The sequence below is a fragment of the Salvelinus namaycush genome, chromosome 35 (assembly GCF_016432855.1).
Source record: "Salvelinus namaycush isolate Seneca chromosome 35, SaNama_1.0, whole genome shotgun sequence".
Lineage (NCBI taxonomy): Eukaryota > Metazoa > Chordata > Actinopteri > Salmoniformes > Salmonidae > Salvelinus > Salvelinus namaycush.
In genome coordinates, this window is record NC_052341.1 from 14,580,945 (window position 1) to 14,606,549 (window position 25,605).

General features: G+C 42.6%; 1 protein-coding gene across 1 annotated transcript in view; it reads left to right on the forward strand.

Moving 5' to 3' along the window:
* The first annotated feature begins 1,013 nt into the window (after nt 1-1,013).
* Nucleotides 1,014-25,605, forward strand: part of sdk2b (sidekick cell adhesion molecule 2b) — a 143,175-nt gene continuing 118,583 nt past the window's right edge. The window contains exon 1 of the mRNA XM_038975331.1: nt 1,014-1,165. Within this exon, the coding sequence (XP_038831259.1) occupies nt 1,086-1,165 (80 nt within the window). The 5' untranslated portion in view covers nt 1,014-1,085. The remainder of the gene's footprint in view (nt 1,166-25,605) is intronic.

Consider the following 25,605-nt stretch of genomic DNA (forward strand, 5'->3'; position numbering starts at 1 on the left):
GCTTCTACATGTTCACAAACACAGAGAGAGAAAAGAGACAGAGCGAAATGGAGAGGCACGGAGAGAATGATGAAGGGATTTCACGCATTTCCCTGTCTTTTTCGTCTTCTTTCTAACCCTGTTTGGGCTGGGGAAAGCAATTCCCTTGTCTTTTTCATCTTCTATCTAACCCTGTTTGGGCTGGGGAAAGCAATTCCCTTGTCTTTTTCATCTTCTATCTAACCTTGTTTGGGCTGGGGAAAGAATTTCCCTTCTTTTTCGTCTTCTATCTAACCTTGTTTGGGCTGGGGAAAGAATTTCCCTTCTTTTTCGTCTTCTATCTAACCCTGTTTGGGCTGGGGAAAGAATTTCCCTTCTTTTTCGTCTTCTATCTAACCTTGTTTGGGCTGGGGAAAGAATTTCCCTTCTTTTTCATCTTCTATCTAACCTTGTTTGGGCTGGGGAAAGAATTTCCCTTCTTTTTCGTCTTCTATCTAACCTTGTTTGGGCTGGGGAAAGAATTTCCCTTCTTTTTCGTCTTCTATCTAACCTTGTTTGGGCTGGGGAAAGCGATACAGTATGTCATGCTTAACCGTTCAGACACACAGAGAACCCATATCTCCAATCCACATATCTGAGCTCCTCTCTACTCATGAATCCCCATCTGTCATGTGTCTCTGCTACTGCAGGGCAGGCTGCAGCCCACTCTTACTAGTCAGATCAGAGAGCGAGAGCAGTGGAACATGTCCAGATTATCTTGGGTGACACACAAGCATATCTCTGCTATCACACAATGAAACTGAAGGTGTGTCCCCATACATAAATTTGCTGTATAATTAAGCAAGAATGCTCGAGAAGGTGTGGTATATTGGCCATATACCACAAACCCCAGAGGTGCCTTATTGCTATTATAAACTGGTTACCAACGTAATTAGAACAGTAAAAAAAAAAGTTTTTGTTGTCATACCCGTGGTATACAGTCTGAACCACACAGTTTATAATATGTGAACCCCTCCCTCCCTCCAGATGACGTGCCGCCCTACTTTAAGACGGAGCCGGTACGGAGCCAGTTGCACCTGGAGCGTAACAGGCTGGTGTTGACATGTATGGCGGAGGGGAGCTGGCCCCTGGAGTTCAAATGGATCCATAATGGCACTGAGCTCACACGGTTCTCATTGGAGTACAGGTGAGTACTGCCACTGTATACTTTATATACCCCTATAGAAAGAGAGAGAGAGAGAGAGAGAGAGAGAGAGAGAGAGAGAGAGAGAGAGAGAGAGAGAGAGAGAGAGAGAGAGAGAGAGAGAGAGAGAGAGAGAGAGAGAGAGAGAGAGAGAGAGAGAGAGAGAGAGAGCGAGAGAGAGAGCGAGAGAGAGAGAGAGAGAGAGAGAGAGAGAGAGAGAGAGAGAGAGAGAGAGAGACTCTTTAATGTCAACTGGGAGATCTTAATCATGTGGCAAGCTCTGGTCTTATCTCTAGAAGTGGTGTGCTCTGTTGGAGGTGTAAATGGAACGTTGAGGCGGTGAGCTGACATATATACATACGCCTGTTACACCGCACACTGGACTGAGGTGAACAAAGGTCTAGTGTTGATGGAGCTGCTTGCTGCTCTCTACAATGCCTCAGGGAGATAAAAACACGGACAGAGAGAACACAGCAGTACCAGTCAGGGCATCAGGACCAATACACAGATGGAAAACATAATGGCTCACATCTTAGCGGGACCAATGCTCCTAATTACTAGACAGGCTATTGTCTGTCTGTGTTATTGGGTGATTGAGTGTGTGAGTGATTGAGTGTGTGTGTGTTATTGGGTGATTGAGTGTGTGTGTGTTATTGGGTGATTGAGTGTGTATGTGTTATTGGGTGATTGAGTGTGTGTGTGTGTTATTGGGTGATTGAGTGTGTGTGTGTGTGTGTGTGTTATTGGGTGCTTGAGTGTGTGTGTGTGTTATTGGGTGATTGAGTGTGTGTGTGTGTGTGTGTGTGTGTGTGTGTGTGTGTGTGTGTGTGTGTGTGTGTGTGTGTGTGTGTGTGTGTGTGTGTGTGTGTGTGTGTGTGTGATTGGGTGTGTGTGTGTGTTATTGGGTGATTGAGTGTGTATGTGTTATTGGGTGATTGAGTGTGTGTGTGTGTTATTGGGTGATTGAGTGTGTGTGTGTTATTGGGTGATTGAGTGTGTGTGTGTTATTGGGTGATTGAGTGTGTATGTGTTATTGGGTGATTGAGTGTGCATGTGTTATTGGGTGATTGAGTGTGTGTGTGTGTGTGTTATTGGGTGATTGAGTGTGTGTGTGTGTGTGTGTGTGTGTGTGTGTGTGTGTGTGTGTGTGTGTGTGTGTGTGTGTGTGTGTGTGTGTGTGTGTGTGTGTGTGTGTGTGTTATTGGGTGATTGAGTGTGTATGTGTTATTGGGTGATTGAGTGTGTGTGTGTGTTATTGGGTGATTGAGTATGTGTGTGTGTGTTATTGGGTGATTGAGTGTGTGTGTGTTATTGGGTGACTGAGTGTGTATGTGTTATTGGGTGATTGAGTGTGTGTGTGTGTTATTGGGTGATTGAGTGTGTGTGTGTTATTGGGTGATTGAGTGTGTGTGTGTGTGTGTTATTGGGTGATTGAGTGTGTGTGTGTTATTGGGTGATTGAGTGTGTATGTGTTATTGGGTGATTGAGTGTGCGTGTGTTATTGGGTGATTGAGTGTGTGTGTGTGTGTGTTATTGGGTGATTGAGTGTGTATGTGTTATTGGGTGATTGAGTGTGTGCGTGTGCGTGTGCGTGTGCGTGTGCGTGTGCGTGTGCGTGTGTGTGTGTGTGTGTGTGTGTGTGTGTGCGTGTGTGTGTGTGTGTGTGTGTGTGTGTGTGTGTGTGTTATTGGGTGATTGAGTGTGTGTGTGTTATTGGGTGATTGAGTGTGTGTGTGTGTGTGTGTGTGTGTGTGTGTGTGTGTGTGTGTGTGTGTGTGTGTGTGTGTGTGTGTGTGTGTGTGTGTGTGTTATTGGGTGATTGAGTGTGTATGTGTTATTGGGTGATTGAGTGTGTGTGTGTGTGTGTGTGTTATTGGGTGATTGAGTGTGTGTGTGTGTTATTGGGTGATTGAGTGTGTATGTGTTATTGGGTGATTGAGTGTGTGTGTGTGTTATTGGGTGATTGAGTGTGTCTGTGTTATTGGGTGAATGTGTGTATGTTATTGGGTGATTGACTGGGTGATTTAGTGTGTGTGAGTTTGTTTGTGTGTGTGTGTTATCGGATGTTTGAGTGTGTGATTGAGTGTGTGTCCGTGCATGTGTCCATGTGTTTGTAGTGGCCCCCCATCCCTCACAATGTCCTCCCCAGTGACAGGTAAGGGGAGATGGGCAGTGGGAAGGTCAACGCCAGCCTTATGGTAATGAGGTTATGCAAGGTCTCTGGTGATCAACACTGTTTTAAAGACTCACACACAGACACCAGGACACGCAACCTTCTGTCCTCAGGCCACTGATCGATATCGAAGTGTGTGTGTGTGTGCTTGCGTGTTCGCACGCACATGACACATGCATTTCTGTTTGCGTGCTTGCGTGAATACTTGTGTGTTTCCATGTGTGTTTGTGTGTTGAAAGAGAGATAAAGGGTGAGAGAGAGAGAGAGAGAGAGAGAGTTTGAAAGCTGGAGTGAATAAAAGACATCAGAGCAATGGAGGGAGGAGGAGGAGGTGGAGGAAGAGGAAGAGGAGTGTATGTATGGAGCTGTAAAGAGCACATCTGGCCTTGCCTTTTAACTCCCCTCCACTTTAGCTATCAGAGAGAAGCAGTGAATTCACATACAGACACGCTGCCTTAACAGCCTCTCTAAGCCCCTCTCCGCTCTACTCTTGTCAGGCCCTCTCCTCGCCTCATCTTCTCCTCCTCTGACTTAAAACCAGTAATCTTCTTCGTGCCTCGGCCCTGGCCCTGCCACCGCCACCGAGCGTGTATATTTTTTATTAACAGAAACAATTTCATGCCAGCTCCGAACAAATTAACATGAGTTCAATCCAATAATATTCCTTGTCTAGAGGGGTAGGGGACAAGCTGGGCTCGCTAACTAAATAGCAGGCGTAAGAAGGAGGGGTGTGGACATGTGAGTGTTGTATTAGAGTCGGGAACTTCACTGCTGTAACTTGGAACAACAGTAAGGGGAATAGACCAGGGATTTGTCCCAAACGACACCATATTCCCTAAATGGTGGGCCCTGGACACATACTCTATAGTGTTTTACTATTGCTATAGTGCTTCATAAGCTTAACATATCCCTCTTCGTCTGCTTGCAATGTCCTATCCAACCCAGGTGACACAGCAACACAGAAATATGGTGGGCAGGGAAAATATATAGACTTTTCAGCTCAGGAGGCTAATATTCTCTATATTGCTATATTGTCTTGGTCATGGCACTCCTGTTATATTAGTGTCAGTGCAAAGAGCTGGAGCAGCTTTAGAATCATTACACATCTTAGAGAAGGAGTCTACAGGTGTACACAGTGCTCAATACAGACGCAAACACAAGCTGAACAACTCATCAGTGCTCACACATTGTGTTGCGATGGCAGTGGCATCTTGTCCTGAGCAAATTGAATCATCTGCATTGCTACATAGTGAGAGCAAGACTCCTTTTCAGTATAAAACGCCACAGACAGCACACGTTTTGGCTTGGGTACAGAGGTAGCATTTGCTTCTTTTCCTTGAGCAAACAAGAACAAAGTTTGACTGTGAATAGTTTGGCTGAATAGTTGGATTGCTGTGTAGAGTAGAGAGCTGGGTAGCATCCCGAGCAACTGAGTCTCTCCACAGTACAATACTAATGGATTCTGTTCCATAACAGTACGCTATTCTGTTCCGCTATCCCTGATTCGGTGAAAAGAATACAAACATTTAAAGATGAACTACGCTTTATGCGACATATTTTTCAGTGCGAAATCATTACACCTTTTGTATAACTGAAAACATCCATTATTTCCCCTCAACATTCTTACCTCTCCCAGACACAATAACTTGACACTCATCTCTCTCTCTCTCTCTCTCTCTCTCTCTCTCTCTCTCTCTCTCTCTCTCTCTCTCTCTCTCTCTCTCTCTCTCTCTCTCTCTCTCTCTCTCTCTCTCTCTCTCTCTCTCTCTCTCTCTCTCTCTCTCTCTGTCTCTGCCTCTCTCTCTCTGCCTCTCTCTCTCTCTCTCTGCCTCTCTCTCTCTGTCTTTCTCTCTTTCTGTCTTTATTAGGGTTAGTCAGAGAGTGTGTGCATGTTTGAGTGTGTGGAGTTGAACAGTGTGCCTGGTCACGGAGTGCTCTAGTATTAAGAGATTCATTCACTGAGGCTTTTTAAATGCCATTCCATGCATAGTGTATTTACTGGGGATGTGTGTGCTTGTGAGGGGACTATGAGAGGGTCACCAACCTGCCGTACCCTTGCCACACTGTAACGTCATCAGTCCCACCTGTCACCGGCTCTGACTGTGGCATGGAAAGATCACATGTGAACCATGTGTTTTTGGAGGACTTGAGGATATTTCAGTTTCAAATGTGGATTTTCACATTTGTCCTGCAAACAAAAATAAGTCTTTATGATAAACATACAGTGCTTTTAACATACAGTGTTTTCAACATACATATTTGACATACACTACACATGCCAAATGTATGTGGACACCTGCTCGTCAGACATCTCATTCCAAAATCATGGCAATTGATATGGAGTTGGTCTTCCCTTTGCTACTATAACAGCCGCCACTCTTCTGGGAAGGCTTTCCACTAGATGTTGGAACATTACTGGGGGGACTTGCCTCCATTCAGCCACAAGAGCATTAGTGAGGTCAGGAACTAATGTTGGGGGAGATTAGGCCTGGCTCGCAGTCGGCGTTCAAATTCATCCCAAAGGTGTTTGTTGGGTTTGAGGTCAGGGCTCTGTGCAGTTCAGTCAAGTTCTTCCACACCGATCTCGACAAATAATTTCTCTATGGACCACGCTTTGTGTCATGCTGAAACAGGAAAGGGCCTTCCCAAAACTGTTGCCAAAAAGTTGGAAGCACAGAATCGTCTGGAATGTCATTGTATGCTGTAGCGTTACGATTTCCCTTCACTGGAACTAAGGGGTCTAGCCCGAACCATGAAAAACAGCCCCAGACCATTATTCCTCCTCCACCAAACTTTACAGTTGGCACTACGCATTGGGGCAAGTAGCGTTCTCCTGGCATCCTCCAAACCCAGATTCATCCATCAGACTGCCAGATGGTAAAGTGTGATTCATCACTTCAGAGAACGCGTTTCCACTGCTCCAGAATCCAATGGCGGCGAGCTTTACACCACTCCAGCCGACGCTTGGCATTACGTATGATGATCTTAGGCTGCTGTGCAGCTGCTCGGCCATGAAAACCCTTTTCATGAAGCTCCCGACGAACAGTTATTGTGCTGACGTTGCTTCCAGAGGCAGTTTGGAACTCGGTAGAGAGTGTTGCAGACAATTTTTCTCGCTATACGCTTGTGTGATCTACCACTTCACGGCTGAGTCGTTGTTGCTCCTAGACGTTTTCACTTCACAATAACAGCAATTACAGTTGACCGGGGCAGCTCTAGCAGGGCAGAAATTTGACTAACTGACTTGTTGAAAAGGTGGCATCCTATGGCGGTGCACGTTGAAAGTCAATGAGCTCTTCAGTAAGGCCATTCTACTGCCAATATTTGTCTATGGAGATTGCATGGCTGTGTGCTCCATTTTATATACCTGTCAGCAAAAGGTGTGGCTGAAATAGCCAAATCCACAAATTTTAAGGGGTGTCCACATGCTTTTGTATATAGTGCATTCGAAAGTATTCAGACCCCTTGACCTTCTCCACATTTTGTTATGTTACAGCCTTATTCAAAAATGTATTAAATCATTTTTTTCCCTCATCGATCTACACACAATATCCCATAATGACAAAGCAAAAACTTTTTTCAGACCTTTTACTTAGTACTTTGTTAAAGCACCTTTGGCAGCTTTTACAGCCTCGAGTCTTCTTGGGTATGACGCTACAAGCATGGTACACCTGTATTTGGGGAGTTTCTCCCATTCTTCTCTGCAGATCCTCTGATGATATGTCAGGTTGGATGGGGAGCATAGCTGCACAGCTATTTTCAGGTCTCTCCTGAGATGTCCGATCGGATTGAAGTCCGGGCTCTGGCTGAGACACTCAAGGACATTCAGAGACTTGTCCCAAAGCCACTCCTGCGTTATCTTGGCTCTGTGCTTAGAGTCATTTTCCTGTTGGAAGGTGAAGCTTCGCCCCAGTCTGAGGTCCTGTGCGCTCTGAAGCAGGTTTTCATGAAGGATCTCTCTGTACTTTGCTCCTTCATCTTTCCCTCGATCCTGACTAGTCTCCCAGTCCCTGCCGCTGAAAAACATCCCCACAGCATGATGGTGTCACCACCATGCTTCACCGTAGGGATGGTGCCAGGTTTCCTCCAGATGTGACGCTTGGCATTCAGGCCAAAGAGTTCAATCTTGTTTCTCGTGGTCTGAGAGTTTTTTAGGTGCCTTTTGGCAAACTCCAAGAGGGTTGTCATGTGCCTTTTACTGAGAAGTGGCTTCCATCTGGCCACTCTACCATAAAGGCCTGATTGGTGGAGTGCTGCAGAGATGGTTGTCCTTCTGGAAGGTTCTTCCATCTCCACAGAGGAACTCTGGAGCTCTGACAGAGGGACTATTGGATTCCTGGTCACATCCCTGACCAAGGCCCTTCTCCCCCTATTGCTCAGTTTGGCCGGGTGGCCAGCTCTAGGAAGAGTCTTGGTGGTTCCAAACTTCTTCCATTTAGGAATGATGGAGGCCACTGTGTTCTTGGGGACCATCAATGCTGCAGAAATGTTTTTCCTACCCTTTCTCAGATCTGTGCCTCGACACAATCCTGTCTCGTAGTTCTATGGACAATTCCTTCGACCTCATGGCTTGGTTTTTGCTCTGACGTGCACTGTCAACTGTGGGACCTTATATAGACAGGTGTGTGCTTTTCAACATGTTTAATCAATTGAATTTACCAGATGTGTACTCCAATCAAGTTGTAGAAACATCTCAAGGATGATCCATGGAAACAGGATGCACCTGAGCTGAATTTCGGGTCTTGTAGGAAATAATCTGAATACTTATGTAAATAAGATTTCTTTTTTTTACACACAATACCCCATAATGACAAAGCAAAAACAGGTTTTTAGACATTTTTGCAAATTTATTGAAAATAAAAAACTGAAATATCACTTTTACATAAGTGTGCCTCTTTACTTACACATTCTCTTCCAATGTATGCTGAACAGTGTCAAATGTTCGACTTGCATCGGCATAACTATTAAACGCTTAAACTGAACCTCTACAGTATCGGTGGGTCCCCCGCAGGACGGTTGAGCTAACGTAGGCTAATGTGATTAGCATGAGGTTGTAAGTAACAAGAACATTTCCCAGGACATAAACATATCTGATATTGGCAGAAAGCTTAAATTCTTGTTAATCTAACTGCAGTGTCCAATTCACAGTAGCAATTACAGTGAAATAATAGCATGCTATTGTTTGAGAAGAGTGCACAGTTATGACATTTAAAATGTATTAATAAACCAATTAGGCACATTCGGGCAGACTTGATACAACATTTAGTGGCCAAAATCTAAATTGCACCTGGGCTGGAATAATACATTATGGCCTTTCTCTTGCATTTCAAAGATGGTAAAAAAAACATTTAAATGCACGTTTTTTTATTTTTATTATCTTTTACCAGATCTAATGTGTTATATTCTCCTACATTAATTTAACATTTCCACAAACGTCAAAGTATTTCCTTTCAAATGGTATCAAGAATATGCATATCCTTGCTTCAGGTCCTGAGTTACAGGCAGTTAAATTTGTGTATGCCATTTTTGGCGAAAATTGAAAAAGGGGTGGTTATTAAACTGCTCCAACACTTCCACTGATGGTTGGCACAAATACACATATATTTAACCACATCCCCAAGTATGCTACTGAAATCCAACCGGTACATTTCCCCCACCTATATTTTAAAGCAGTGATGATTGTACCTTATATTCAAAATATTGGGTACAAAAATCTCCCATACCTACAAGGTACTGAACTGTACCTTGTGAGTTTATATGTGTAGCTGTGAAGTGTGCCTTTGACCTTTTTGTACCCCACTGTACCCTAACCATACCCATATGTTTTGAGAGTGTGTTAATATACAGTACCAGTCACGTTTGGACATACCTACTCATTCCAGGGGTTTTTTCTTACTATTTTTTACATTGTAGAATAATAGTAAAGACACGAAAACTATTAAATAACATATTGAATCATGTGGTAACAAAAATAGTGTTAAAGAAATCTAAATATATTTTATATTTGAGATTCTTCAAAGTAGCCACCCTTTGCCTTGATGACAGCTTTGCACACTCTTGGCATTCTCTCAACCAGCTTCATGAGGTAGTCACCTGGAATTCATTTGAATTAACAGGTGTGCCTTGTTAAAAGTTAATTTCTGGAATTTATTTCCTTCTTAATGCATTTGAGCCAATCAGTTGTGTTGTGACAAGGTAGGGTTGGTATACAGAAGATATCCATATTTGGTAAAAGACCAAGTCCATATTATGGCAAGAACAGCTCAAATAAGCAAAGATAAACGACAGTCCATCATTACTTTAAGACATGAAGGTCAGTCAATAAGGAACATTTCAAGAACTTTGAAAGTTTCTTCAAGTGCAGTCGCAAAAACCATTAAGTGCTATGATGAAACTTGCTCAAATCTAAAATATACTGTATTTTGATTTGTTTATGTATTTTTTGGTTACTACTTGTGTTATTTCATAGTTTTGAAGTCTTCACTATTATTCTACAATGTAGAAAATAGTACAAATGTAGAAAGACCCTTGAATGAGTAAACATGTCGAAACTTTGACTGGTACTGTATGTTCCAAGCAACAAGTATGAACAAGGTGGCACTGCAGAAACATCGATTCACTCCTGACCAATAGGTTGCAAGTTCAAATCCTCTTGTATACTCTATGTCAAGTGTCTGCGAGCACTGCTAGTTTTACATTGGTGGTGATATACAGTGGGGAGAACAAGTATTTGACACACTGACGATTTTGCAGGTTTCCTACTTACAAAGCATGTAGAGGTCTGTAATTTTTATCATAGGTACACTTCAACTGTGAGAGACGGAATCTAAAACAAAAATCCAGAAAATCACATTGTATGATTTTTAAGTAATTCATTTGCATTTTATTGCATGACATAAGTATTTGATCACCTACCAACCAGTAAGAATTCCGTCTCTCACAGACCTGTTAGTTTTTCTTTAAGAAGCCCTCCTGTTCTCCACTCATTACCTGTATTAACTGCACCTGTTTGAACTCGTTACCTGTATAAAAGACACCTGTCCACACACTCAATCAAACAGACTCCAACCTCTCCACAATGGCCAAGACCAGAGAGCTGTGTAAGGACATCAGGGATCAAATTGTAGACCTGCACAAGGCTGGGATGGGCTACAGGACAATAGGCAAGCAGCTTGGTGAGAAGGCAACAACTGTTGGCGCAATTATTAGAAAATGGAAGAAGTTCAAGATGACGGTCAATCACCCTCGGTCTGGGGCTCCATGCTCCATGATTTTTGTTTTAGATTCCGTCTCTCACAGTTGAAGTGTACCTATGATCAAAATTACAGACCTCTACATGCTTTGTAAGTAGGAAAACCTGCAAAATTGTCAGTGTATCAAATACTTGTTCTCCCCACTGTATATAAACTCCCCCTGACTGAGGATAATTGTACAATTATTTACTGGTTTCTGGGAAGCTTTTAGCAAAGTTCAGAAATGCGTTCTTGCCAATAAGCCTGTTGAATATCTCTTTCATGCTCACTGATCTGGTGGTGTAGATTCACTGTATTAGAACATTGCAGGTTGTAGCGAGCAAATGGTTATTAGTTAAAAATCCCATTTAACACTAGAACCGCCTGGCCTTTCTGCCTATAAGTACCCGCTAGAGAACACGTGAGTTTCAAGTTTGGGGAAGATCATTTTCACCATAAAAATGCACCTTTATAATAAAAGCATTACATGCATAATTGCATTTGCGGTCACTTTTGATCATGTTTTTTTCCGCTAATGGAACATTTGCGGTTGTAGCCTACTACCATGTGTGCATTGCTGTGCTTATAATGTGAAGAAATAGCCTAATAGTTTATCAGCATTTTAAGTTAAACGTTCTGATCTGTTGTGTCAGCCACATTGCATAAAAAAAGTTTTTGTTGATGCTAGTGGTTGTATTAATTTGGGATCTATCACATCCCACAACTGTCCCAGACTATTGGAATATTTATTTCTCACAAAGAATAGAAGCGGTCAACTTTTGTACTATGGGGGATATAATAGATTGACATAGATTAGTGCTTTTGCTGTTTGTTAGGCCTATTTATCTTGATGGCTGATGAAAGTAAATGTGGACAGTTCTTCCAATATCTTAAATATGCACCTCGGAATTGCGCGCAGTTGCGTCCCAATATGTCTGTCTTCACTTGTAGCCTGTGAGAAAGGCCCAATCAAACGTGATGGGGAACCATGTGAGTGAGAGGTGCTTCGGATTGCGCAGCACACTCAGGGAGAAGGCCCCAACACAGCAATCCGGGCTGCAAAATGCATGGATTATTTTAGGGTGCAGTACGGCCAGAAAGGGTTGCTGCCGTGAAATTCGAGGCATTATCAAGTGCTTGTCAAATTGTGATTGAGAGACTATTGGAGTGTGTACAGCCCACACAAAAAATGCCTTTCAAGTGACTTTTTTCAAATCATCATTAGAGTCGCATCATGCAGCCTTACAATGTATTACAAATCAAAACATATAGCCCAACGTAGAACAACTAAAGTTACATTAATAACTTTAAATTAAGCATTTAAAAATATATATATTTAACCTTTATTTAACTAGGCAAGTCAGTTCTTATTTACAATGACGGCCTACCAAAAGGCAAAAGGCGGGGACAAAACAAACATCACGACAAGAGAGACAACACAACACTAAATAAAGAGAGACCTAAGATAACAACATAGCAAGGCAGCAACACATGCCAACACAGCATGGTAGCAACACAACATTACAACAACATGGTAGAAACACAACATGGTAGCAGCACAAAACATGGTACAAACATTATTGGGCACAGACAACAGCACAAAGGGCAAGAAGGTAGAGACAACAATACATCACACAAAGCAGCCACAACTGTCAGTAAGAGTGTCCTTGATTGAGTCTTTGAATGAAGATTGAGATAAAACTGTCCAGTTTGAGTGTTTGTTGCAGCTCGTTCCAGTCACTAGCTGCAGTGAACTGAAAAGAGGAGTGACCCAGGGATGTGTGTGTTTTGGGGACCTTTAACAGAATGTGACTGGCAGAATGGGTGTTGTATGTGAAGGATGAGGGCTGCAGTAGATATCTCAGATAGAGGGGAGTGAGGCCTAAGAGGGTTTTATAAATAAGCATCAACCAGTGGGTCTTGCAACAGGTATACAGAGATGACCAGCTTACAGAGGAGTATAGAGTGCAGTGGTGTGTCCTATAAGGTGCATTGGTGGAAAATCTGATGGACGAATGGTAAAGAACATCTAGCCGCTCGAGAGCACCCTTACTTGCCGATCTATAAATTATGTCTCCGTAATCTAGCACGGGTAGGATGGTCATCTGAATCAGGGTTAGTTTGGCAGCTGGGGTGAAAGAGGAAACGATAGAGAAAACCAAGTCTAGATTTAACTTTAGCCTGCAGCTTTGAAATGCGCTGAGAGAAGGACCGTGCACCGTCTAGCCATACTCCCAAGTACTTGAATGAGGTGACTACCTCAAGCTCTAAACCCTCAGAGGTAGTAATAACACCTGTGGGAAGAATGTCATTCTTCTTACCAAACCACATGACATTTGCCAGCTTTTTATAAGACTGTATCATCTGCATATAAATGGATGAGAGAGCTTCCTACTGCCTGAGCTATGTTGTTGAAATAAATTGAGAAGAGCGTGGGGCCTAGGATTGAGCCTTGGGGTACTCCCTTGGTGACAGGCAGTGGCTGAGAAAGCAGATTTCCTGACTTTATACACTGCACTCTTTGAGAGAGGTAGTTAGCAAACCAGGCCAAAGACCCCTCAGAGACACCAATACTTCTTAGCCGGCCCACAAGAATGGAATGGTCTACCGTATCAAAAGCTTTGGCCAAGTCAATAGAAATAGCAGCACAAGATTGCTTAGAATGAAGGGCAATGGTGACATCATTGAGGACCTTTAAGGTTGCAGTGACACATCCATAACCTGAGCAGAAACCAGATTGCATACCCGGAAGAATACTATAGACATTAAGAAAGCCAGTCAGTTGATTATTGACAAGTTTTTCCAACACTTTTGATAACCTTTCTGGCGCAGGCGTTCCGCTAGAGACCCACCTCGACAACATCCGGTGAAATTGCAGAACGCGAAATTCAAATTACAGAAATAGTCATATTTAACATACATGAAAATACAAGTGTCATACATCAGAAAAAAGCTTAACTTCTTGTTAATCCAGCCGCTGTGTCAGATTTCAAAAAGGCTTTACGGCGAAAGCACACTGTGCGATTTTGTGAGGACATCGCCCCACACACAAAAGCATTAAAAAAAAAATTCAACCAGGCACGTGCGCCAGTCAGAAAAGTCAGAAATAGCGATAAAATAAATGTCTTACCTTTGAAGATCTTCTTCTGTTGGCACTCCAAAAGGTCCCATCACAAATGGTCCTTTTGTTCGATAAAGTCCTTCTTTATATCCCCAAAAACTCAGTTTAGCTGGCGCGCTTCATTCAATAATCCACCGGTTTCCCTCCTTCAAAATGCATACAAAATGAGTCCCAAACGTTACCAATAAACTTCTCCAAACAAGTCAAACAACGTTTATAATCAAAACTCAGGTACCCTGGGGCCTCCCGGGTGGCGCAGTGGTCTAGGGCACTGCATCGCAGTGCTAGCTGCGCCACCAGAGTCTCTGGGTTCGCGCCCAGGCTCTGTCGCAGCCGGCCGCGACCGGGAGGTCCGTGGGGCGACGCACAATTGGGCTAGCGTCGTCCGGGTTAGGGAGGGTTTGGCCGGTAGGGATATCCTTGTCTCATCGCGCTCCAGCGACTCCTGTGGCGGGCCGGGCGCAGTGCGCGCTAACCAAGGGGGCCAGGTGCACGGTGTTTCCTCCGACACATTGGTGCGGCTGGCTTCCGGGTTGGAGGCGCGCTGTGTTAAGAAGCAGTGCGGCTTGGTTGGGTTGTGCTTCGGAGGACGCGTGGCTTTCGACCTTCGTCTCTCCCGAGCCCGTACGGGAGTTGTAGCGATGAGACAAGATAGTAATTACTAGCGATTGGATACCACGAAAATTGGGAAGAAAAGGGGATAATTAAATAAAAAAATAACTGAGGTATCCTAATACGTAAATAAACGATAAAATTTAGGACGGAGAATCGTTATTGTCTTTACCAGAGATAAACAACAATGAACGTGCTCTCATCTACGTGCATGAAAACACTACAGCCAAAATGGGAGCCACTTAGAAAAACTACAAATTCTAGCTCATTTTTCCAAAAACAAGCCTGAAACTCATTCTAAAGACTGTTGACATCTAGTGGAAGCCCTAGGAACTGCAATCTGGGAGGTTTTCGCCTCATATTAAACATGACAGCCATTGGAAACAGTGGTGGGCTGAATTTATTTTTTTCTGGATGGTTTGACCTCGGGTTTTCGCCTGCCATATCAGTTCTGTTATACTCACAGACATTATTTTAACAGTTTTAGAAACTTTAGAGTGTTTTCTTCCCAAATCTACCAATTATATGCATATCCTAGCTTCTGGGCCTGAGGAACAGGCAGTTTATTTTGGGCACGCTTTTCATTCAGACGTCAAAATACTGCCCCCTAGCCTAAAGAGGTTAATGAAGTGGTGATTAAAGAGCTCATCCGTGTACTTCTTGTCAGTAACAACCACATCATCAACCTTAAGGGACATGGGTAGCTGTGAGAAGGAGGGTTTATTCTCCAAGTCTTTAACCTTTTTCCAGAACTTCTTGGGGTTAGACCCACAGAGAGAGAACTGCTCCTTAACTTCTCTGCGCTACGGATCCCTTTTACGGGATCATTTTCCTAAACAACCGCTGAATTGCAGGGCACAAAATATTACTTTAAATGGAAGAAAGACGGGCCAGGAAACACAGATAAAAAATAAAAAATCACTTCCGGGTTAGATTTTCTCAGGTTTTTGCCTGCATAATCAGTTTTGTTATACTCACAGACAATATTTTGACAGTTTTGGAAACTTTGGAGTGTTTTCTATCCTAATCTGTAAATTATATGCATATTCTACGATCTGGACCTGAGAAATAGTCCGTTTACCTTGGGAATGTTATTTTAAAAAAATCTGACCCCTAGCGTCAAGAGGTTAAAGTAACTAACTTTGGCCTTCCGGATAGCCTGAGTGCACCTATTTCTCATTTGCCTGAATGAGAGCCAGTCAGCCTGAGTATGCGTGTGCCGAGCCTTGCGCCGAATGCAATTTTTAAGGTGGAAACTCTGAAAGATCACGGTCGAACCAGGGGCTGAACCTGTTAATAATTATAATTTTCTTTATTGGGGCGTGTTTGTTAACAAAACCTCTGAAAATATCAAAATAGAAGGTCCAAGTGTCTTCGACAGAGCGGATCAAGCTGATTCTATACCATTTTACAGAGGCCAGTTCATGAATGAAGGCTTGCTCATTAAAGCTTTTTAGCATGCGTCTATGACAAATCAGGACAGGTCATTTCACTGAGCAGCCGTTAGAACACAGGCTGTAAAACAGTGATCACTAAGGTCATTACAGAAAACACCAGACTGATACCCATCAGGATTATTTGTGAGGATAACATCGAGGAGAGTAGTATTTTCTGGGTGTTTGGAGTCATACCTTGTGGGATTGGTTAGAATAGGATGGGAGGCCAAAAGTCTGTGTAACCAATAGAGAGTCAGAGTCCCGAGGTTGGGAACAAACGTATTCTTTCCCACGGTTGGGTAAAGAAAGTTTGTAGTCAACAAAGTATGCAGGAGTCATGAGGCAAATAGTGAAATAGCAAAATGCACAAGAAAAAAATTTAATAAATAATGACTTGGGGAAAGCCATTGTAAGTTCAGAGTCACTCGCCCCAACAGTGTGTGTGTGCTGGAGGCAAGCGAAAGCTTAGGAAAGAGGGGTGAGTGTGCGGAGGTACCTGTACCAGACGGGGGAAGACAGGCCAGGGCAGACGGTGAACAGATCGCCAGGTGGAATCCAAGCAGCAGTGCAGCAGGCAGCTGGAATAGGTGTCACACCCACTTGGGAGAAGCTTTTATTTCTGGAGGCAGATTCTTGTAGAAAATGCCAGTGAATGGTCTTTGAACAGCAGGAGGGGGCTTCAGAGGACGCTTCAAAGACTCCTGCCACTTGTTGGGCCCAAAGGCATAGACACCTTTTACTTCACACCTTAGTGCTAAATGAAGTTGTATCTGGTCTGTCCTTGCAAGCCTGGGAGCCTTAATTCAGCATTCAGTCCCCATAAAGTAAAATATATCATTGTAATATACTTTATTTTTTATTTTTTTCTCTTCTTTTTTTTTCTTCTTCTTGGCTTTCAAAATAGCATCAGACCAAACACTACTCTTCCAGGTTGGATGGTGTCCTCAGGTCTCGGCTGTGTCTTTGCTAGTGCACACTCCGTGTAGCTTGGAAAAAGGAAACCTTGGAAGTAGTAATCTCTCCGGGTTAATTTTGGACAAAATTAGGTTGTAGGTTTGGAATTTTGATCTGGAGCGAAGGCCATGCTGTGGAGGGTAGCAACCTGCATATGTACCTCTATTAAAGCATTGCTCCTCTCCTCTCTTCCAAAACCCATCAGTCACAAGATGACTCTCCCAGCCTCAGCCACAGTGCTAGAGGTCCGGCTGCATGCCCACAACACTACTCCCACAGAGTCTAATCTATCCACAGGGTCCTCCAATTTCTAGCTCTGTCCAAGCTGTCTCAGTGTTAGACTAATGCTAATCAATTGGTCTAGTTCCAAAATGCAAAGGTTTGAATCACAAACCATATATACACATGGAGGTGATGTCTCTGTCTCCAGTGTCTGAGTGAGCATATAGGAGTAGCTGTTTCTTTATTAACCGGTCAACACAGAATAGCCGCATGTGCACACTCCCTCAAATCGTTTGGAGAAAATATTTATATTTTATTCAGCTTTGTTCAATTGAATTCTTTATACTATAAAATCATATAATATAATGCCACGGAATTATACACAAATCTTGTCTGCTAAATGAACTAGTGTAGCCCACAACCATTTGGCATAGCCACATTAGGACCTAACATAAGGACAACTCAGAGTATACTATTCTTTTCTTCTGAAACGGACTACATTTTCTTCATATCTATATTACATGGATTTATTAGAATGGCTTCTAAGCCAGGAGATGCTAAATGTGTTTATGTTAATTAACAGTCAATTACCGTGAGACCGACAGTTATTTCCTTGACAATAACCGTCTGACATAATTTTGTGACCGCCACAGCCCTAGTACCAACCCACAAGGGTAGGCAACAACACATCTGCCGCGCTGATCCTCAACACTGGGGCCGCTCAGGAATGTGTGCTTAGTCCCCTCCTGTACTCCATGTTCACCCATGACCGCGTGGCCAAACACGACTCAACACCATCATTAAGTTTGCTGACGACACAACAGTGGTAGACCTGATTACCGACAACAATGAGACAGCCTATAGGGAGGAGGTCAGAGACCTGGCATTGTTGTGCCAGGACAACAACCTCTCCCTGAATGTGATGTCATGACGTTGGCCTGATGGGGGAGGTTTATGACCCCCAAAATACCTTTCCCCTTTTCTCTCTGTCTACTCTACAGAGTGACTCTTGGAAAGTCCTTTGTTAACATAGAGAGAGTCTTATAACATCAAAAGAGTGGGAAAAGGAACCATATTTCGGTAATCCAACCAGCTGAAAATATGCGTTGGTACTTAAAGAATATGATGCCAGATCAGTTGTCATCTGAGACATTATTACTAATGATAGGATGACAAACTGTATCTTGGAAACATTATAGTTATCAGATTCACATGGAATTGTTGTGCAATTTAAATGTTTAAATATGAAACTATTTGTGAAAAGATTAAATGTAATTTAGCTTCTTAACTTCTTATGGCTGCAGTCCCGTTAACAGGATCGATATGACAACAGCCAGTCGAAGTGCAGGGCGCCAAATTCAAAAAACAGAAATCTCATAATTAAAATTCCTCAGACATTCATGTGTCTTATATCATTTTAAAGCTAATCTTGTTGTTAATCCCACCACCGTGTCCGATTTCAAATAGGCTTTTCAGCGAAAGCACTACAAACGATTATGTTAGGTCACCACAAAACCACAATAACCACAGCCATTTTTTCCAGCTAAAGATAGCTTTCACAAAAACCAGAATAGAGATAAAATGAATCACTAACCTTCGATTATTTTCATCAGATGACACTCATAGGACTTCATGTTACACAATACATGCATGTTTTGTTTGATTAAGTTCATATTTATATCAAAAAATCTGAGTTTACATTGAGGCGTTAGATTCACTAGTTGCAAAAACATCAAGTGACTTTGCATAGCCACATCGTTTCAACAGAAATACTCAACATAAATATAAATGATAATACAAGTAATACACATAGAATTATAGATATACCTCTCCTTAATGCAACCACTGTGTCAGATTTCAAAAAAACTTTACGGAAATATAAACCATGCAATAATCTGAGACGGAGCTCAGATGATTAGCCAAATTAGTCACCATGTTGGACTCAACAGAAACCAGAAAATACATGATAAATGTTTCCTTACCTTTGATGAATTCATCAGAATGCAGTCCTAGGAATCCCAGGTCCACAATAAATGCTTGATTTGTTCGTTCATGTCCGTTATTTATGTCAAATTAGCTACTTTCGAATTGTTTACCAAACACCCTAACCAAAGTCTCAAAGCGCGACCACTATAACGTGACGAAATGTCCAAACGTTCCGTTACAGTCAGTAGAAACATGTCAAACGATGTACTGAATCAATCTTTAGAATGTTGTTAACATACATCTTGAATAACGTTCCAACCGGAGAATTAAATCGACTTCAATTGAGAGATGGAACAGAGCTGCCTCTCACATGAATGCACGTGTTGAATGGTCACCTCATGGCAGTGATTACTAAATTCTGTCTCCTTCGACCCCCCTTCACATTAGAGTCATCAGACTTAGTTCTATTGACTGCTGACATCTAGTGGAAGCCGTAGGACGTGAAAACCCATCCATATCTCTCTTTATATTCAATAAGAGCTTGGTTGAAAATATGGCACCCCCAGAAAAAATCCAAACAGGAAGTGGAACTTCTCAGGTTTTTGCCTGCCATATGAGTTCTGTTAATCTCACAGACTTAATTCAAACAGTTTTAGAAACTTTAGAGTGTTTTCTATCCAATACTAATAATAATATGCATATATTAGCAACTGAGACTGAGGAGCTGGCCGTTTACAATGGGCACCTTTCATCCAAGCTACTCAATACTGCCCCTTCAGCCATAAGAAGTTAATGAGAGAACGACTTGTCATAGAGTAAACTCTGCCAACTCAGTGGCCCCGCCCATGTGAACAGACAGTGGTTGTAAACTATGAAACACGGCCCTCTCTCTCAACCCTATATAAGCCCCTTTACGAAAATGTAACTTTCTGTTCCAAGGACGTGTGGACTTGAGGTCCCCACGTTAAGGACAAAGACCACCTACAGAACTAAGCCAACCTCAGCAAGAACCTAACGAAATTAGCATTGAATTTCAATATGAAGGTGACGACCTACACACCGGAAGGATGAATTTCGACTATACCAGCCAGAATATAGCATGAGCTTAAAGTATGGCAACTTGGTATGAACTTTGAACTCTTATTCACTAAAGAAATGATACCTCCTAGCCGTTGCGTTAGCGCAGCAACTGTAGACGTGGGATAGGAGAGGACGGACAGAGTATCCATTCTACCACGCTCCAGTTCACCACTAGACATTCTTCAGAGGACCAGAGATCCATGCTGGACCAACCCGCCTACTATCTACGACCAATCTACCGAAGCACAGCTCAGAGTAAATATTTAGTGCATTTTCCTTTTTCAAATGGGCGGTAATTTAGAATGCATAAGATACGGTATTTACGATAGCATAGCTTCTCCCTTTCTTACTCAGTCTTCCCACTCTTTCATTCAAAACCCAACCCCCTTTCTTTGTGTAACCAGCCGTCATATCTGTTCCGTCCGCTAGGGACGTTTTCCTTTATGACACAATTTGTAATCAATGTATGATCCATTCTGTGTAGATGTAATTCTGTGTGATTATTTAGGTATTTAGTAAATAAATAATTAAACCAAATTTTCTATTGCTGACTCAACTTGTTAGCCAGGGTTCGTGAAGATAACCAAGAATTTACAACTTTCAGATGAAACTGAATAAGGCGGCGATTAAATATTGACTGCTATTGATGTAAAATATTACCAGGTCTTTAAGAGTTTATTCGGAAGATAACAGCTCTATAAACATTATTTTGTGGTGCCCCAACTTTCTAGTTAATTACATTTGCATGATTAGCTTAATCAGGTAATATTAATTACAGAGAAATTATTTTATAGAATAGCATGTCATATCACTTAATCCGGCATAGCCAAAGACACGACAGTGAGCAAGACAAAGGAGCTGATCGTGTACTACAGAAAAAGGCGGGCCGAACAGGCCCCCATTGACATCGACGGGGCTGTAGTGGAGCGGGTTGAGAGTTTCAAGTTCCTTGGTGTCCACATCACCAACGAACTATCATGGTCCAAACACACCAAGACGGTCGTGAAGAGGGCACGTCAACACCTTTTAACCCTCAGGAGACTGAAAAGATTTGTCATGGTTCCCCAGATCCTTAAAAAGTTGCACCATCGAGAGCATCCTGACCAGTTGCATCACTGCCTGGTACGGCAACTGCTCGGCATCTGACCGTACGGCGCTACAGAGGGTAGTGCGTACATCACTGGGGCCAAGCTTCCAGCCATCCAGGACCTATATACTAGGCGGTGTCAGAGAAAAGACCAAAAAATTGTCAAAGACTCCAGCCACCCTAGTCATAGACTGTTCTCTCTGCTACCACACAGCAAGCGGTACCGGAGCTCCAAGTCTAGAACCAAAAGGCTCCTTAACAGCTTCTACCCCCAAGCCATAAGACTGCTGAACAATTAATCAAATGGCCAGCCGTACAATTTACGTTGACACCCCCCCATTTGTTTTTACACTGCTGTTACTCGCTGTTTATTATCTATGCATAGCCACTTTACCCCTACCTACATGTACAAATTACCTCGACTAACCTGTACCCCCGCACATTGACTCGGTACCAGTACCCCTTGTTTATAGCCTCGTTATTGTTATTTTATTGTGTTACTTGTTAAGATTTTTTACCTTATTTTGTTTGGTAAATATTTTCTTAACTCTTTCTTGCACTGCATTGTTGGTTAAGGGATTATAAGTAAGCATTTCACGGGAAGGTAACTTGTTGTATTCGGCACATGTGACAAATACAGTTTAATTTGATTTGACAAGGCGCGCTGTAATTTCTTTTTAAATGATCACCAACACTGATCAATAGGCATAACACAAACTCATCCTTACGGTATTGTTGTTCTAAATTAAATCAACCTCTTCACCCTCATCATTCAGTGTGTCCTAATTTAAATTTGATTGTGAAGTAATTCCAACCATTTGTCATTCATTCAGTGGGCTGGCATGGTTTGCTTCGCTGGATAGGATATGTTTTACATTATTCTAAAGGCCTACTGCAACACGTAGCATGTTTTCATTCCCCTTACAATACATTTGATTAGTAATAGAGTTACAGTAAATAAAACAGTCCTGTTACAACTTATTTTTACAAAGTAAAACATAAAAGAGAATGTTATCAAGCCGCAAGGTCAAATTATTAACATGGGCGCCAACGCTGATAAATAGGCATAACACAAACTCATCATTACACTATAGTTCTTCTCATTTAAATCAACCTCTTCACCCTCATCATTCAGTTAGGCCTAATTTCAATTTGATTGTAAAGTAACTTGCACAATTATCGCCCATTCCATCCATTTGTCGTTCATTCAGTGGGCTGGCATGGTTTGCTTCGCTGGATAGGATATGTTTTGCATTATTTTGAAGGCCCACTGCAACACGTAGCATGTTTTCATTCCCCTTATAATACATTTGATTAGTAATAGAGTTACAGTAAATACAACAGTCCCATAACAGCATTTTTTTACAAAGTCAAAAGTAAAAGAGAATGTTATCAATTTATCAAATTATTTGCTGCTGATGAATAGACATAACACAAACTCATCATTATACTATTGTCTTTCTAAATGAAATCAACCTCTTCACCCTCCTTATTATTCAGTTAGGCCTAATTTAAATTACATTGTGAAGTAAGGTGCACAATTATCGCCCATTCATCAATCAATCAATCAAGTTTATTTTATATAGCCCTTTGTACATCAGCTAATATCTCGAAGTGCTGTACAGAAACCCAGCCTAAAACCCCAAATAGCAAGCAATGCAGGTGTAGAAGCACGGTGGCTGGGAAAAACTCCCTAGAAAGGCCAAAACCTAGGAAGAAACCTAGAGAGGAACCAGGCTATGAGGGGTGGCCAGTCCTCTTCTGGCTGTGCCGGGTGGAGATTATAACAGAACATGGCCAAGATGTTCAAAATGTTCATAAATGACCAGCATGGTCAAATAATAATCAGGAATAAATGTCAGTTGGCTTTTCATAGCCGATCATTAAGAGTTGAAAACAGCAGGTCTGGGACAGGTAGCACGTCCGGTGGACAGGTCAGGGTTCCATAACCGCAGGCAGAACAGTTGAAACTGGAACAGCAGCAAGGCCAGGTGGACTGGGGACAGCAAGGAGTCATCATGCCCGGTCGTCCTGACGCATGGTCCTAGGGCTCAGGTCCTCCGAGAGAGAGAAAGAAAGAGAGAAGGAGAGAATTAGAGAGAGCATACTTAAATTCGCACAGGACACTGGATAAGACAGGAGAAGTACTCCAGATATAACCAACTGACCCTAGCCCCCCGACACAAACTACTGCAGCATAAATACTGGAGGCTGAGACAGGAGGGGTCAGGAGACACTGTGGCCCCATCCGATGATACCCCCGGACAGGGCCAAACAGGAAGGATATAACCCCACCCACTTTGCCAAAGCACAGCCCCCGCACCACTAGAGGGATATCTTCAACCACCAACTTACAATCCTGAGACAAGGCCGAGTATAGCCCACAAAGATCTCCACCACAGCACAAACCAAGGGGGGGCGCCAACCCAGACAGGAAGATCACGTCAGTAACTCAACCCACTCAAGTGACGCACCCCTCCCAGGGACGGCATGAAAGAGCACCAGTAAGTCAGTGACTCAGCCCCTGTAATAGGGTTAGAGGCAGAGAATCCCAGTGGAGAGAGGGGAACCGGCCAGGCAGAGACAGCAAGGGCGGTTCGTTGCTCCAGAGCCTTTCCGTTCACCTTCACACTCCTGGGCCAGACTACACTCAATCATATGACCTACTGAAGAGATAAGTCTTCAGTAAAGACTTAAAGGTTGAGACCGAGTCTGCGTCTCTCACATGGGTAGGCAGACCATTCCATAAAAATGGAGATCTATAGGAGAAAGCCCTGCCTCCAGCTGTTTGCTTAGAAATTCTAGGGACAATTAGGAGGCCTGTGTCTTGTGACCGTAGCGTACGTGTAAGTATGTACGGCAGGACCAACTCGGAAAGATAGGTAGGAGCAAGCCCATGTAACGCTTTATAGGTTAACAGTAAAACCTTGAAATCAGCCCTTGCCTTAACAGGAAGCCAGTGTAGGGAAGCTAGCACTGGAGTAATATGATCAAATTTCTTGGTTCTAGTTAGTGCTAAATACAGCTGCTAGAATCCTAACTGAAGTTTATTTAGTGCTTTATCCAGGTACCCGGAAAGTAGAACATTGCAGTAGTCTAACCTAGAAGTAACAAATGCATGGATACATTTTTCTGCATCATTTTTGGATAGAAAATGTCTGATTTTTGCAATGTTACGTAGATGGAAAAAAGCTGTCCTTGAAACAGTCTTGATATGGTCGTCAAAAGAGAGATCAGGGTCCAGAGTAACGCCGAGGTCCTTCACAGTTTTATTTGAGACGACTTTACAACCATCAAGATTAATTGTCAGATTTGACAGAAGATCTCTTTGTTTCTTGGGACCTAGAACAAGCATCTCTGTTTTGTCCGAGTTTAAAAGTAGAAAGTTTTCAGCCATCCACTTCCTTATGTCTGAAACACAGGCTTCTAGCGAGGGCAATTTTGGGGCTTCACCATGTTTCATTGAAATGTACAGCTGTGTGTCATCCGCATAGCAGTGAAAGTTAACATTATGTTTTCGAATGACATCCCCAAGAGGTAAAATATATAATGAAAACAATAGTGGTCCTAAAACGGAACCTTGAGGAACACCGAAATGTACAGTTGATTTGTCAGAGGACAAACCATTCACAGAGACAAACTGATATCTTTCCGACAGATAAGATCTAAACCAGGCCAGAACTTGTTCGTGTAGACCAATTTGGGTTTCCAGTCTCTCCAAAAGAATGTGGTGATCGATGGTATCAAAGGCAGCACTAAGGTCTAGTAGCACGAGGACAGATGCAGAGCCTCGGTCTGACGCCATTAAAAGGTCATTTACCACCTTCACAAGTGCAGTCTCAGTGCTATGATGGGGTCTAAAACCAGACTGAAGCATTTCGTATACATTGTTTGTCTTCAGGAAGGCAGTGAGTTGCTGCGCAACAGCTTTTTCAATTTTTTTTGAGAGGAATGGAAGATTCGATATAGGCCGATAGTTTTTTATATTTTCCGGGTCAAGGTTTGGCTTTTTCAAGAGAGGCTTTATTACTGCCACTTTTAGTGAGTTTGGTACACATCCGGTGGATAGAGAGACGTTTATTATGTTCAACATAGGAGGGCCAAGCACATGAAGCAGCTCTTTCAGTAGTTTAGTTGGAATAGGATCCAGTATGCAGCTTGAAGGTTTAGAGGCCATGATTATTTTCATCATTGTGTCAAGAGATATAGTACTAAAACACTTAAGTGTCTCTCCCGATCCCAGGCCCTGGCAGAGCTGTGCAGATCCAGAACAGCTAAGCCCTGGAGGAATACGCAGATTTAAAGAGGAGTCCGTAATTTGCTTTCTAATGATCATGATCTTTTCCTCAAAGAAGTTCATGAATTTATTACTGCTGAAGTGAAAGCCATCCTCTCTTGGGGAATGCTGCTTTTTAGTTAGCTTTGCAACAGTATCAAAAATAAATGTTGGATTGTTCTTATTTTCCTCAATTAAGTTGGAAAAGTAGGATGATCGAGCAGCAGTGAGGGCTCTTCGATAATGCACGGTACTGTCTTTCCAAGCTAGTCGGAAGACTTCCAGCTTGGTGTGGCGCCATTTCCGTTCCAATTTTCTGCTTCA